The sequence below is a fragment of the Hyla sarda genome, chromosome 1 (genome assembly GCF_029499605.1).
Source record: "Hyla sarda isolate aHylSar1 chromosome 1, aHylSar1.hap1, whole genome shotgun sequence".
Taxonomy (NCBI): domain Eukaryota; kingdom Metazoa; phylum Chordata; class Amphibia; order Anura; family Hylidae; genus Hyla; species Hyla sarda.
Window position 1 is genome coordinate 263,184,372 of NC_079189.1, and position 14,274 is coordinate 263,198,645.

At 42.8% G+C, this 14,274-nt stretch overlaps 1 protein-coding gene across 4 annotated transcripts in view; it reads right to left on the reverse strand.

Moving 5' to 3' along the window:
• The window catches only part of LOC130368131 (tetraspanin-3-like), a 71,832-nt gene that overhangs the window by 9,953 nt on the left and 47,605 nt on the right, over nt 1-14,274 (reverse strand). For 3 of the 4 annotated variants that reach the window (XM_056571478.1, XM_056571487.1, XM_056571467.1), the window contains one exon: nt 2,152-2,235. The exons of the other annotated variant lie outside the window; for it this stretch is intronic. In XM_056571478.1, coding sequence (XP_056427453.1) covers nt 2,152-2,235 — 84 coding nt within the window. The remainder of the gene's footprint in view (nt 1-2,151; nt 2,236-14,274) is intronic. 4 annotated transcript variants of the gene reach the window in all.

A 14,274-nucleotide genomic window follows, 5' to 3' on the forward strand; every position in this document is an offset into this window, starting at 1 on the left:
ACATGACCCTCTTGTGTGCCTATTCGGAGTCATGGATGAGGAGCTGTGGACACATCATGTCCGCACATTTCTACGGGAGACCTTGTTCCTGGCCAGGAAGACGATCGCTCTCAAATGGATGGACCCTAGGCCTCCCACCCTGTCTCAGTGGAAGTCTCTAGTTAACGCTGTTATTCCCCTTTTCCATTTAGTTTGTAAGAACAGGAAGTGTCCGGGTAAATTTATACAAGTGTGGGGGACGTGGTGCTCCTCTCCTCTCACACAATGCACGTACTCCATGAATATTCCTCGACCCCCATAGAGGATGGTGCTCATGAGATCCCCATGGGTTTTGTGTCAGGTCGTGCTTGTATTGGACTTCCTATTATAATCCATTATTTATTTATTTTTTCCTCTTCATGTTCCCCTCTTCCCTGGTGGTGTGTGCTATACAAGGTTCACCTTCAGGTGCGCCAAAGTTTTAGTCAGTATCTGCTGACAGTTCTTTGTTTTTGTGTTTTTTTATTACCTGAGGCCCGAACGACGCACATCGTTTTATCCTGTTGCCTGCATTCTGACTGTCAACATTAGCTCATCTGGGCCTTGCAGCCTCCTATGCCTGTATATTGTGATTACTGTGTGTTAGGCCGTGTGGCCATGGTTGTTCACTTTTCAATAAAAAAATCATGATCTGAGTGGTCTTATGGGCTATGTGCTTACACACACTGTATCGAACCGCACTTATATATCCCTTTCAAGCGGATAGAATTCATCGTTTTCACTTTAATCTTCTATTGCTTCCGTGGTACTGATGGAGCAACAATATTTTTCCCGGTACGGGCTCTTAATTTTAATTAAATTTTATTAAAATAATTTTTTAAATTTTTATTACTGTATGTATCATATAGCATGGTATAATCTAGTATGATATGCTGTATCGGTTAGCATTATGTTATATATTGTTTTGACTATATGGTCATCACTAATTTTCAAAATGTCATTTATATTTTTATCATTATTACCACCATTTAGCCTAGATTCCAGCCCATATATCGATATCCATTTTTATTGTATTTATTTTTATTTGAGAGGTCATTAAGATTTTGGTCTGGAACGCGTGAAGCGTTCCACCAAACCCACGGGAGCCCGTGTGTGCTTCATTATTCTCCCAGCTTGTTGCCGCTATGCTTTTTTTTAGACTTCCGGTTGGTGACACGCATTATGCGTGTCACTGAAAAGGAGGGGATAGTAAACTGCGTAATTCCTCAGCCTAGAAGAACATCCTCCCTCTGGAAGATGGTGACGTGTATACAATTGAACTGGAAGTGAAAGCACTCTACAATACCGGATCCATAACATTGGTAGTGAACCATATGTTATACTAATCCCAGCGGGCTGAAACTTTTTAAACTCCAGTGCCGGCGTCCCCGGAAGCCATGAATTGCATGATGCTCATTAGATGGGTGGAGTAAGAATATTTTCGTAAGTCTATTCATGTGCTGTATTGTCATTTGTACCTGAGCCTGAGGAAGGAGAACTGTGCCACATACAGAGAAACGCGTTGCTATTGACATTTTTTTTTAATCAAGTAGATGAAATCCTGCTTCTACACGCACTGGAACTGTTCTTATATATGAGAAAGCTGGAAGCCACGGGAGTGATTGTGGGAACACCTACCTGGAAGTGGGTTCTGGAGTGAGTTTTATTCTCTTTCATGTGCTACATTCATTTATTGTACAAATTGCACTCTGAGTGCTGGTCCTTTTTTGTATTTCTTGTTTATCATATTTTATGCCTGGATGTACTGAGAAGAGGATCTGGGGCCTGGACTGCGCTCTCTACTTTCGTATGAAGTAGATATTTTGGAGTGGATTTATCTTGCATTGGATACGTGATTTTGGCTCTGGGGTGTTAGTGGAGTGGTACCCGGAGAAACTCGGGAGACCCTTCACTTACACCAGGTGAGTCTGAACAATTTTTTCTTCTGCAAGTTACATCTCATTTGGATGAGCACCACCTTCACTTTTTTTGTGATTTGTTTATTTTCCTATATCAAAAATTTGCCACACGTCAGTCACAGCTGAAAATTATTGACTGTAAAAAACACGTCCACTACAGACAGTAATGATAATTCCCCCAAAGTACTTTGAGTTAATAAATCCAGGTGCTTACCTGTGTGCCAGTTATAGCAATACCAGACCATACCAACCAAAATAAGTAAAAAGATAGTCTGTACTGCAGCTTTACAAAGCAGCCCTAAAAAAAAAAAAAAGAAAAAAAAAAAATGATTAAAAACACAAAGATATTTAATGTTTCATGTAAGAAAGAAGGTGAGGTGGAAAAAAAAAAAAAGTTTTCCCCTTTCATGACTTCTTTTATAATTTACATACTTGTCATGTCAACATTTCAGATCAAACTACTTTTAGGCTTCTTTTATATACACATGCAGGTATTTGTTTATACACACATACACAAGCAGGGTTTTGTTTTTGAGCAAAAATGCAGGTTTTTTTTAATTTTTTTATTAGGATTCAACTTAGGGGTACTCTGTGTGCACGCTGCAGGGGTCGGCCACGCCCTTCGTGATGTCACACCACGCCCCTCAATGCAAGTCTATAGGAAGGGGTGTGGCAGCCGCCAACAAGAATGTATACAGCTCAATAATTTCTTACATTGGTTGCAGCTGTAGATCAATCGTTAAGTCAACCAAATTCAACTAACAGTTGAAATCAATTTTACCAGCAATACCCTTTGAGGGTAGGGTCACACACAATGGTGTTTACTGGGGGGCCATGGCCTCACCTAAATAATCATAATGTGAATTGAAATGTTGTAGTGCTGCATGTAAAGTAAATTGTTAAAACTATTAAAAGTGCGATCCCAGAAGGACTACAGACCTGCAGGAGCACACAGCGACATGACAGACAGCTCTTTGTGCTGCTCCTTCACTTGCCTGGGCTATAATCCTCCTCTTCCTCCCTGGACCTCTAGAATTTGTGCAGTGCTGGCCCCTCCCCCTGATTCTCCAGCCTGCAGTACAGTCAGTATCAGTCAAAGTGAGCCTGTCCTGTTGTTTAGGGTTCCCTGTGGCTGCATGGAGCTTGAGCAAAGGGGTGAGTGTAATGACTGCAGCTGCACTCATTTTCGCCACAGATTTTATATTTTATATGATATTTGGGAGGGGAAAGGACAGGTCATTTTACTATATAACCCAGGTCTCCAAACTGTGGACCTCCAAATGTTGCAAAACTACAACTCCCAGCATGCCTGGACAACAAACAGCTGTCTGGACATACTGGGAGTTGTAGTTTTGCAACAGCAGTTTGGGGACCACAACTTTACAATGTATCCCTTCCTCGCTCCTATCCTTTATAGTAAATCCTTTCCCCAACCTCCGCTGCTCCCCCCCCCCCCCCCCCGCCCTATAATTTATAGTGCAGTAAGTGTAGCACCACCTTGTCCCCCATTCTTTATAGTGCACCCTAGACCTCACTTTGTGGTGCACGTGCACTAGAACGATCACAATAAAAATGGGGGGGGGGGGGGGGGGTGAGGATTTGGTACACTATAACGGAAGGACACTGAGGGTTTTATGCTGTGTGACTTCTATATGTAGTGTGCCTACTGTGTGTGGGGGCTGAAGTGTGAATTAATTTAGGGTTACGGGGTATGCACAGTTATTCAGGGGTTGGATATGCATTTATTCCAGGGTCTGGGGGTCTTAATTTATCCAGGGGTCTGAGGTATATAGGCAAATATCAACTAATGAGCTTTAAGATGATAATTTTTTTTCTCCTTGCCTTCTAAGAGCCATAATAATTTTATTTAGCTACAGACCCATATGATGGCTTGTTTTTTGCGCGGCCAATTGTTCTTTGTAATTACACCTTTTATTTTACCATAAAATATATGTCAAAACCCCCAAAAAATTTATTGCGGGAAATTTATAAGAAACCCGCAATTTTGCTACTTTTAGGGGGTTCGGTTTTTCCGCAATGCACTTTAGTCACTGACATGTTCTCTTTATTCTGTGAGTCAATACAACTAAAATTATATCCATCTTTTCATGCTTTTCTATTATTGTACTACTTTTAGAACAACTCATTGTCTACTCTCCGCAGTACTTTAGACGAGAAAATCACTGCATTTGGTAAATTTTGCGAACGGACTATTCTGGTCTAAAGTGCTGCTGAGAATAGACACTAGAGTCTCTCAAAAGTCGCACAGCCTGAGAAAATTATCTAAAAAGTCGCAAGTTCCATGCCCACAAAAACTCTAATATCCATTTTATGATCAGCCTCCCAAACTAACTCACTTTACCCTCTGTCATCTTTTCTTCCATGCCCCATGAAATGTATGGGGCAACACCAGCATATTAGTGTAAAAATGTTTATTTTTTACACTAACATGCTGGTGTAGCCCCTAACTTTTTCTTTTCATAAGGGGTAAAAGGAGAAAATTCCCCCAAAATTAGTAACACAATTCCTCCCGAGTACGGAAATACTCCATATGTGGCCCTAAACTGTTGCCTTGAAATACGACAGGGCTCCGAAGTGAGAGAGCGCCATGCGCATTTGAGGCCTAAATTAGGACTTTGCAATAGTGGCGGACCCGGATACAAGGATGGGACTGGTCTCCACAAAAACCCTACGGCAGTGTTTCCCAAACAGGGTGCCTCCAGCTGTTGCAAGTCTATGGCTGTCCGGCAATACTGGTAGTTGTTGTTTGGCAACAGCTGGAGGCTCTGTTTAGGAAACACTGCCGTATGGGACGTTTTCCAGACGTGTAAGGGGGTGTATATGTAGTGTTTTACTTTTTATTATTTGTTAGTGTAGTGTAGTGTTTTTAGGGTACATTCACACGGTCAGGGGTTCACAGTGAGTTTTCCGCTGGAAGTTTGAGCTGCAGCTCAAACTTGTAGAAGGAAACCCACCTGTAAACCCGCCCGTGTGAATGTACCATGTAAATTCTCATGGGAGGGGGGGGTGGTGCCCCAAACCTTCAGTTTTGGCAAAACTACAACTCCCAGAATGCACTGACAGACCGTACATGCTGGGAGTTGTAGTTTTGCAACAGCTGTAGGCACACTGGTGGGGAAACAGACTTTAGCTCAGTGATTCCAACCCGTGTACCTCCAGCTGTTGCAAAACTTCAACTCCCTGCATGTACGGTCTGTCAGTGCTGTCTGGGAGTTGTAGTTTTGCAACAGCTGGAGGCACACTGGTTGGAATCACTGAGTTAGGAAAAAGACTCTAGCTCCGTGTTTCCCAACCATTGTGCCTACAGCTGTTGCAAAACTACAATTCTCAGCACACCCAGACAGTCAGGGATGCTGGGCGTGTAGTTCTGCAATATCTGGCCCTTTATATGTTGCAGAACTACAAATCCCAGCATGCCTGGATAGTTATGCAACAACTGGGGAAGAACAGTTTGGAGACAGCTAAATAGTGGTCTCCAAACTGTAGCCCTCCAGATGTTGCAAAACTACAACTCCAAGCATGCCCAGACTGTCCAGGCATACTGGGAGTTGTAGTTCTGCAGCATATAAAGGTAATGTACAGTTACGCCCTCCGTCCATAAGTACCGGGATGCGAGGGCGTATCCATATGCCCTCCGTCCCCAACAGGTAAAACCATATTCCTTTGTAGCCTACCTCTGAGCACTCTGGCCTTGACACCTTCCGAGACAAAACGGTCTTAGGAGTGACAGCTTGCTCTGTCATTCACCGGGTGTAAAGATATTCTGTGGCCACTTCCAAACCTTGGGCGATCCGAGGTAAGAGACTGGACCAGTTCTAGAGATGGGTGGGAGCCCCAGCAGTCGTATCCCTGCGATCAGACACTTATCCCTTATCCCCTATAAACATTTTTTTATGGTTTGGTAAACAGGGCTGTATGCACCATGATTGGTAGTTTCTATTGCTTTTTAGTCACTTTATGACATATGATGTGTCCAAAAATCAGCAATTTTTTTTTTTTTTTTTTTTTTAATACCGTACCATATGCAGAAATGATACTCTCTCTCAAAACAAGGAGCCAACACCAAGCTAAACAACTACCCCCCTCGCTCACAGAACATCGGGGGGGGGGGGGGGGGGGGGAACTACAAAATGTAAATGAGACTGTGGTAAATATTTCCAGTCAAAATTTATCTGATGTGCAATTATTATCTTGGGGACTGTTATTGTCTTAGTACACATATTAATTGGTTTCACCTAGAATTTGACCTACAACATTTCTTTAGAAATTTAAAACTTAAAATATGGTTCCATACACATGAATCCAAAATTGTGACACGGAATCCAAAATTGTGACACGGTCCGTAAAAGAGAATGAGTTATGCCTGAAGGATTTTGAACTCCAAAAGTAATTTCAATCCAACAGTTATAGCACATCTTCTTGAGACTTATAAGTCTCTAGTTAAAAAAAGATAGAAAAGTTTAAATTATCTGCAGATGGTGAGAGCATTAAGTGTCCTAATCTCGTGGTTACGGACACAGCAGACTATAAACGTAAAGTCCACGGAAAACTCAGTAATTTTAATACCTATGAAGAATATCATGATGAAATTGATGCGGCATTTAGTAATGGTATAATTGATGAACAACTGAAGGAATTCTTAAAGGACAACTGCAGCGCAATATACACTTATCCCCTATCTACAAGATAGGGGATAAGTGTTTGATCGCGGGGGGTCAGACCGGTGAGACCCCTCCACGATCTCCTGTACGGGGCCGCAGCTGTGCCGTGGCTCTCCCGTGCAGGGGGCGTGCCTGCCGCCGCATGACGTTGCGGCCGGCACGCCTCCTCCATGCATCTCTATGGGAGAGGCAGGGAGGCAGTGTTCGTGCCTCCCTGGCTCCCCCATAGAACTGTATGGGGACGGGGAGGAGACGGGGCCTCATAGTCGACCTCTAGGTCGACGCTACGCGCCTTAGCGCTTACTATGACTATACTATACTATACTAATGGCGGCGCCCTGTTAGGGAGATCTCGGGGGGTCCCAGCGGTCGGACCCCCACGATCAAACACTTATTCCCTATCTTGTAGATAGGGGATAAGTGTATATTGCGCTGCAGTTGTCCTTTAATTGTTAAATATCCCAGAATGCCTTTACTGTATGTATTGCCTAAAATTCATAAATCATTGACCCAACCTCCTGGAAGACCAATAGTCTCAGGCCATGATGCAGTCTTGAGTAATGCATCAATTTTCTTATATAGGAAACGAAGACCATTTGTGTTTAATTCTACATCATACATACGAGATACTAGTGATTTTTTGTAAAAAATTTGTGACAGATTCCTGAAAATATAATTTTTGTATAATTTGATATAACAAGTCTTTACACCTCAATAGACCACACTAAAGGGATCTCAGCAGTGCGTGGGATTTTGTCCACAACTCAGTTCTCCATGGCGGCCCAAGACTTTATGCTACAACTTTTGTTCCTCATACTCACAAATAATTTAGTTTTTGAAGATCAATATTATTTAGAGCTAGTCGGGACCGCCATGGTGATAACTGTGGCGCCCATGTACGCTAATGTATATGCAAGTTCCCTGGAGGCATCATCCATGGATCCCACAACTTCAGGCATTGTCTGGGGTGGTGGAGATTTATTGACGCCTTTCTCCTATGGAAGGGCAGTTTGGATCAGTTAAACCCTTAACCTCTTGAGGACCCAGCCATTTTACACCTTAGGACCCGGACATTTTTTGAACATCTGACCACTGTCACTTTAAACATTAATAACTCTGGAATGCTTTTAGTTATCAATCTGATTCCGAGATTGTTTTTTCGTGACATATTCTACTTTAACATAGTGGTAAAAAAATGTTGTAACTTGCATCCGTTCTTGGTGAAAAATTTGAAAATTTTATGAAAAATTTGAAAATTTTGCATTTTTCTAACTTTGAAGCTCTCGGTTTGTAAGGAAAATGGATATTCAAAATATTTTAATTTTTTTTCACATATACAATAGGTCTACTTTATGTTTGCATCATAAAATTGACAAGTTTTTACTTTTGGAAGACACCAGAGGGCTTCAAAGTTCAGCAGCAATTTTCCAATTTTTCACAAAATTTCCAAACTCACTATTTTTCAGGGACCAGTTCAGGTTTGAAGTGGATTTGAAGGGTCTTCATCTTAGAAATACCCCACAAATGACCCCATTATAAAAACTGCACCCCCCAAAGTATACAAAATGATATTCGGTCAGCCTTTTAACCCTTTAGGTGTTTCACAGGAATAGCAGGAAAGTGAAGGAGAAAATTCACAATCTTCATTTTTTACACTCGCATGTTCTTGTAGACCCAATTTTTGAATTTTTACGAGGGGTAAAAGGAGAAAATGTATACATCTATTTGTAGCCCAATTTCTCTCGAGTAAGCACATACCTCATATGTCTATGTAAATTGTTCGGCGGGCGCAGTAGAGGGCTCAGAAGCGAAGGAGCGACAAGGGGATTTTGGAGAGTACGTTTTTCTGAAATGGTTTTTGGGGGGCATGTTGCATTTAGGAAGCCCCTATGGTGCCAGAACAGCAACAAAAAAAAAAAACACATGCCATACCATTTTGGAAACTAGACCCCTTGAAGAACGTAAAAAGGAATAAAGTGAGCCTTAATACCCCACATGTGTTTCACGACTTTTGCATACGTAAAAAAAAAAAAAAATGTCATTAAAATGGGTGTTTCACCCCAAATTTCACATTTTTGCAAGGGTTAATAGCAAAAAATACCCCCCAAAATTTGAAACCCCATCTCTTCTGAGTATGGAGGTACCCCATAAGTTGACCTGAAGTGCACTACGAGCGAACTACAATGCTCAGAAGAGAAGGAGTCATATTTGGCTTTTTGACAGCAAATTTTGCTCGGGGGGCACTTCGCATTTAGGAAGCCCCTATGGTGCCAGGACAGCAAAATAACCCCCACATGGCATACCATTTTGGAAACTATACCCCTTGAGGAACGTAACAAGGGGTACAGTGAGCATTTACCCCCACTGGTGTCTGTCAGATCTTTGGAACAGTGGTCTGTACAACATTTTTAATTTGCACAGCCCACTGTTCCAAAGATCCGTCAGACACCTGTGGGGGGTAAATTCTCACTGCACCCCTCATTACATTCCGTGAGGGGTGTAGTTTCCGAAATGGGGTCACATGTGGGGTTTAGTTTTTTTTTGCGTTTGTCAAAACCGCTGTAACAATCAGCCACCCCTGTGCAAATCACCTCAAATGTACATGGCACACTCTCTCTTCTAGGCCTTGTTGTGCGCCCCCAGAGCACTTTGCGCCCACTTATGGGGTATCTCCGTAGTCGGGAGAAATTGCATTACAAATTTTGGGGGGCTTTTTTTCCCCTTTTACCTCTTGTCAAAATGAAAAGTATAGGGCAACACCAGCATGTTAGTGTAAAAAAATTATTTTTTACACTAACATGCTGGTGTAGAACCCAACTTCACATTTTCATAAGGGGTTAAAGGAGAAAAAGCCCCACAAAATTTGTAACACAATTTCTCCCGAGTACGGCGATACCCCATATGTGACCCTAAACTGTTGCCTTGAAATACGACAGGGCTCCAAAGTGAGAGCGCCATGCGCATTTGAGGCCTAAATTAGGGATTTGCATAGGGGTGGACATAGGGGTATTCTACGCCAGTGATTCCCAAACAGGGTGCTTCCAGCTGTTGCAAAACTCCCAGCATGCTTGGACAGTCAACGGCTGTCCAGCAATACTGGGAGTTGTTGTTTTGCAACAGCTGGAGGCTCCATTTTGGAAACAGTGGCGTACCAGATGTTTTTCATTTTTATTGGGGAGGGGGGCTGTGTAGGGGTATGTGTATATGTAGTGTTTTTTACTTTTTATTTTATTTTGTGTTAGTGCAGTGTAGTGTTTTTAGGGTACAGTCACATGGGCGGGGGGTTACAGCGAGTTTGAGCTGCCGCGCAAAATTTGCTGCATCGCAAACTTGCAGCCTGATACTCACTGTAAGCCCCCTGCCCATGTGAATGTACCCACAGGGGGGGGGGACCTCCAGCTGTTGCAAAACTACAACTCCCAGCATGCACAGTCTATCAGTGCATGCTGGTAGTTATAGTTTTGCAACAGCTGGAGGCACATGGGTTGGGAAACACTGAGTTAGGAAACAGACAATGTTTCCCAACCAGTGTGCCTCCAGTTGTTGCAAAACCACAACTCTCAGCATTCTCAAGCATGCTGGGAGTAGTAGTTCGGCAACATCTTTAGAGCCAGATGTTGCCGAACTACAACTCCCAGCATGCTTGGACAGTAAGGGCATACTTGGAGTTGTAGTTTTGCAACATCTGGAGGACTACAGTTTGCAGACCACTAATACAGTGGTTCTCAATCTGTGCCCTTCCAGATGTTGCAAAACTACAACTCCCAGTATGCCAAAACTGTCCAGGCATGCTGGGAGTTGTAGTTCTGCAACATCTGAAGGGCCAGATGTTACAGAACTACAACTCCCAGCATGCCTGGACAGTAAGGGCATGCTGAGGATGTGTAGTTTTGCAACATCTGGAAGGGCACAGTGGTCTCCAAACTGTGGACCTCCAGATGTTGCAAAACTGCAACTCCCAGCATGCCCAGACGCCAAGGACTGTCTGGGCATGCTGGGAGTTGTAGTTTACAGGGTCCCAATACAGCAATGCATGTCGCTTTACGGCGACGTGCAATGCTGTAAAGGGCCCGACCGCGGCTGAAGATCTACTCACCTGTCGCCGCCGCCATCTTCATCGCAGGGATCCGGGTCTTCAGGGACGAGGTAAGTACCGGGGCCGGTCCCCAGCACTCCCCCGTCCCCCGCCGCGTCCTCCGGTCTTCCTCCCGTCCTCTCCGGACTTTCAGGGGCCGGGCTGGACGGGATGAAGTAACCACCCCCCCTCCTGCGATTGGTCGGTTAACTAACCGACAGATCGCAGGGGATTGGAGGAGGTGGCAGGCTTGCCACCTCGCTCCTAGTCTTCAGCATGGTCCTGGCTGTCTGTGACAGCCGGGATCATGCGAAATTACCGGGCGGTCGGGTCCCAGAGACCCGATCAGCCCGGTATCGCCGCAGATTGCAAGGGCGATTTCCCTTGCGATTTGCGGCGTTCGCCGACATGGGGGGCCTACATGGCCCCCCTCGGCGTTTGCCCTGGATGCCTGCTGAAGGATTTCAGCAGGCATCCGGTTCCGATCTCTGCCCGGCGCGCGTATGGATACGCCCTGGGTCCTTAAGGCCCAGGGTGTGAGGGCGTATCCATACGCCCTGGGTCCTTAAGAGGTTAAGGACCCAGCCCATTTTCACCTTAAGGACCCGGGCATTTTTTGCACATTAATAACTCTGGGATGCTTTTACTTTTCATTCTGATTCCGAGATAGTTTTTCGTGACATATTCTACTTTATGTCAGGGGTAAATTTTTGTCAATACTTGTATCATTACTTGGTGAAAAATTCCAAAATTTGATGGAAAATATGAAAATTTTGCATTTTTTTTAACTTTGAAACTCTCTGCTTATAAGGGAAATAGACATAAATTATATATTGATTCACATATACAATGGGGGATATTTGCTAATCTAGTCTATTCTGGGTATGCTTATAGACCAGCGTATGTGGTAGTCTCCTGTCTATTGTGCTCCTAATTTATCAAAGGTCTCACAGCCCTTGATAAATTCTGTGCTCAGACTTCAGGGTCTATAGCTTAAACTGCATTTAAACCTGCTCCAACACGGTGACATTTCAGTGTATTTTGGGCAGGTGCGACTTGTCGCACAAAAGTCGCACTTGATAAATTCAGCACCAATGCATTTTCCAATGCATTTCCGTCTAAAATAGACTTGCATGCATCATGTTCTAAAAATCCTCTACTGCAAAAGTCACAGAAAAGTCGCACATAGACTGCGACTTTCTGTGCGACAAATTTAGACAGGAAAAACCAGTCTAAATCCTTTGATAAATCTCCCCCAATATGTCTACTTTATGTTATGTTTTTACTTTTGGAAGACATCAGAGGGCTTCAAAGTTCAGCATCAATTTTCCAATTTTCCACAAAATTTTCAAAATCTGAATTTTTCAGGGACCAGTTCAGTTTTGAAGTGGATATGAAGGGCCTTCATATTAGAAATACCCCATAAATGACCCCATTATAAAAATTGCACCCCTCAAAGTATTCAAAATGACATTCAGAAAGTGTGTTAACCCTTTAGGTGTTTCAAAGGAATAGCAGCAAAGTGAAGGAGAAAATTCTAAATCTTCATTTTTTACGCTCATGTTCTTTTAGACCCAGTTTTTAAAATTTTACAAGGGGTAAAAGGAGAAAAAGCCCCCCAAAATTTGAAACCCAATTTCTCTCGAGTAAGGAAATACCTCATATGTGTATGTAAAGTGTTTGGCGGGTGCAAGTAGAGGGCTCAGAAGGGAAGGAGCGACAATGGGATTTTGGAGAATTCGTTTTTCTGAAATGGTTTTGGGGGACATGTCAAAAAAACATAGAAAAGAACAAAAAACATGACATACTATTTTGGAAACTTTTGGCATACTATACTAGGAACTTTTCACCAAAATGCTGGTTTTCCCCAACATTTTAAATAAAACATTTTTTCAAGGGGTAATAGGAGAAAATGCCCCCCAAAATTTAACGCCTTCTCTTCTGAGTATGGAAATACCTCATGTGTGGACATCAAGTGTCAAGGGCACACTACAATGCTCAGAAGAGGAGTCACATTTGGCTTTTTGAAAGCAAATTTTGCTGAAAGGGTTTTTGGGGGGCATGTCACATTTAGGAAGCCCCTATGGTGCCAGAACAGCACAAAGAAAAAGAAAAAAAACAAAAAAACATGGCATACTATTTTGGAAACTACACTCCTCAAGGAACGTAACAAGGGGTACAGGGAGCCTTTACACCCCACAGGTGTCTGACAAATTTCCGCTAAAGTTGGACGTGAAAATGAAAAATATATAATTTTTTTTCACTAAAATGCTGGTGTTACCCCAAATTTTTCCTTTTCACAAGGATTAATAGGAGAAAAAGCTTCGAAAAATACCCCATATGTGGATGTAAAGTGCTCTGTGGGCAAACTGCAATGCTCAGAAGAGAAGGAGCACCATTGAGCTTTTGGAGAGAGAATTTGGTTGGAATGGAAGTCGGAAGCCATGTGCGTTTACAAAGCCCCCCGTGGTGCCAGAACCGTGGACTACCCCCCCCCCATGTGACCCCATTTTGGAAACTACACTCCTCACAGAATTTAACCCCTTAACGACAATGGACGTAAATGTACGTCATGGTGCCGTGGTACTTAATGCACGATGACGTACATTTATGTACCGCCATGACCAACAGGTCCCAGCTGCTATCAGCAGCCAGGGACCCGCCGGTAATGGCGGACATCCGCGATCGCGCGGATGTCCGCCATTAACCCTTCAGAGGCTGTGATCAATACAGATCAAGGCATCTGCGGCAGTGCGGTACTTTGAATGGATGATCGTATCACCTGCAGTGCTGCCGCGGGGATCTGATCATCCAGCATGGCTGCCGGAGGTCCCCTCACCTGGCTCCGGCCGTCTCCTGGGGTCTTCTGCTGTGGTCTGAGATCGAGCAGACCAGAGCAGAAGATCACCGATAACACTGATCAGTGCTATGTCCTATGCATAGCACTGAACAGTATTAGCAATAAACTGATTGCTGTAAATAGTCTCCTATGGGAACTATTAAAGTGTATAAAAAAAAAAAGTAAAAAAAAAAAAAAAGTGTAAAATAAAAAAAGGAAACAAAGTGAAAAGTCTCCCCAATAAAAAAGTAAAACATCTGTTTCTCCCATTTTTACCACCAAAAAACGTATAAAAAAAAATACACATATTTGGTATCGCCGCGTGAGTAAAAGTCTGATCTATTAAAATATATTGTTAATTATCCTGTACGGTGAACGGCATAAACGTCCCAATTTTTTTTTTTTTTTTTAAGTCCAAAATTGCTGCTTTTTTGTCACGTTAATATTCCAAAAAAATGTTTTTTTTTTATAAAAAATGTATAAAAAGTCAAACATAAGTAAAAGTACTGATAAAAGCTACAGATCATGGCGCAAAAAATTAGCCCTCATACCGCCCCATAAATGGAAAAATTAGTAAGTTATAGGTGGTCAAAATAGGGCAATTTCAAACATACTAATTTTGTTAAAAAGGTTTGAGATTTTTAAGCGGTACCGTTATAGAAAAGCATATATCATGGGTATCATTTTAATTGTATTGGCCCACAGAATAAAGAAAACATGTTATTTTTACCGGAAAGTGTA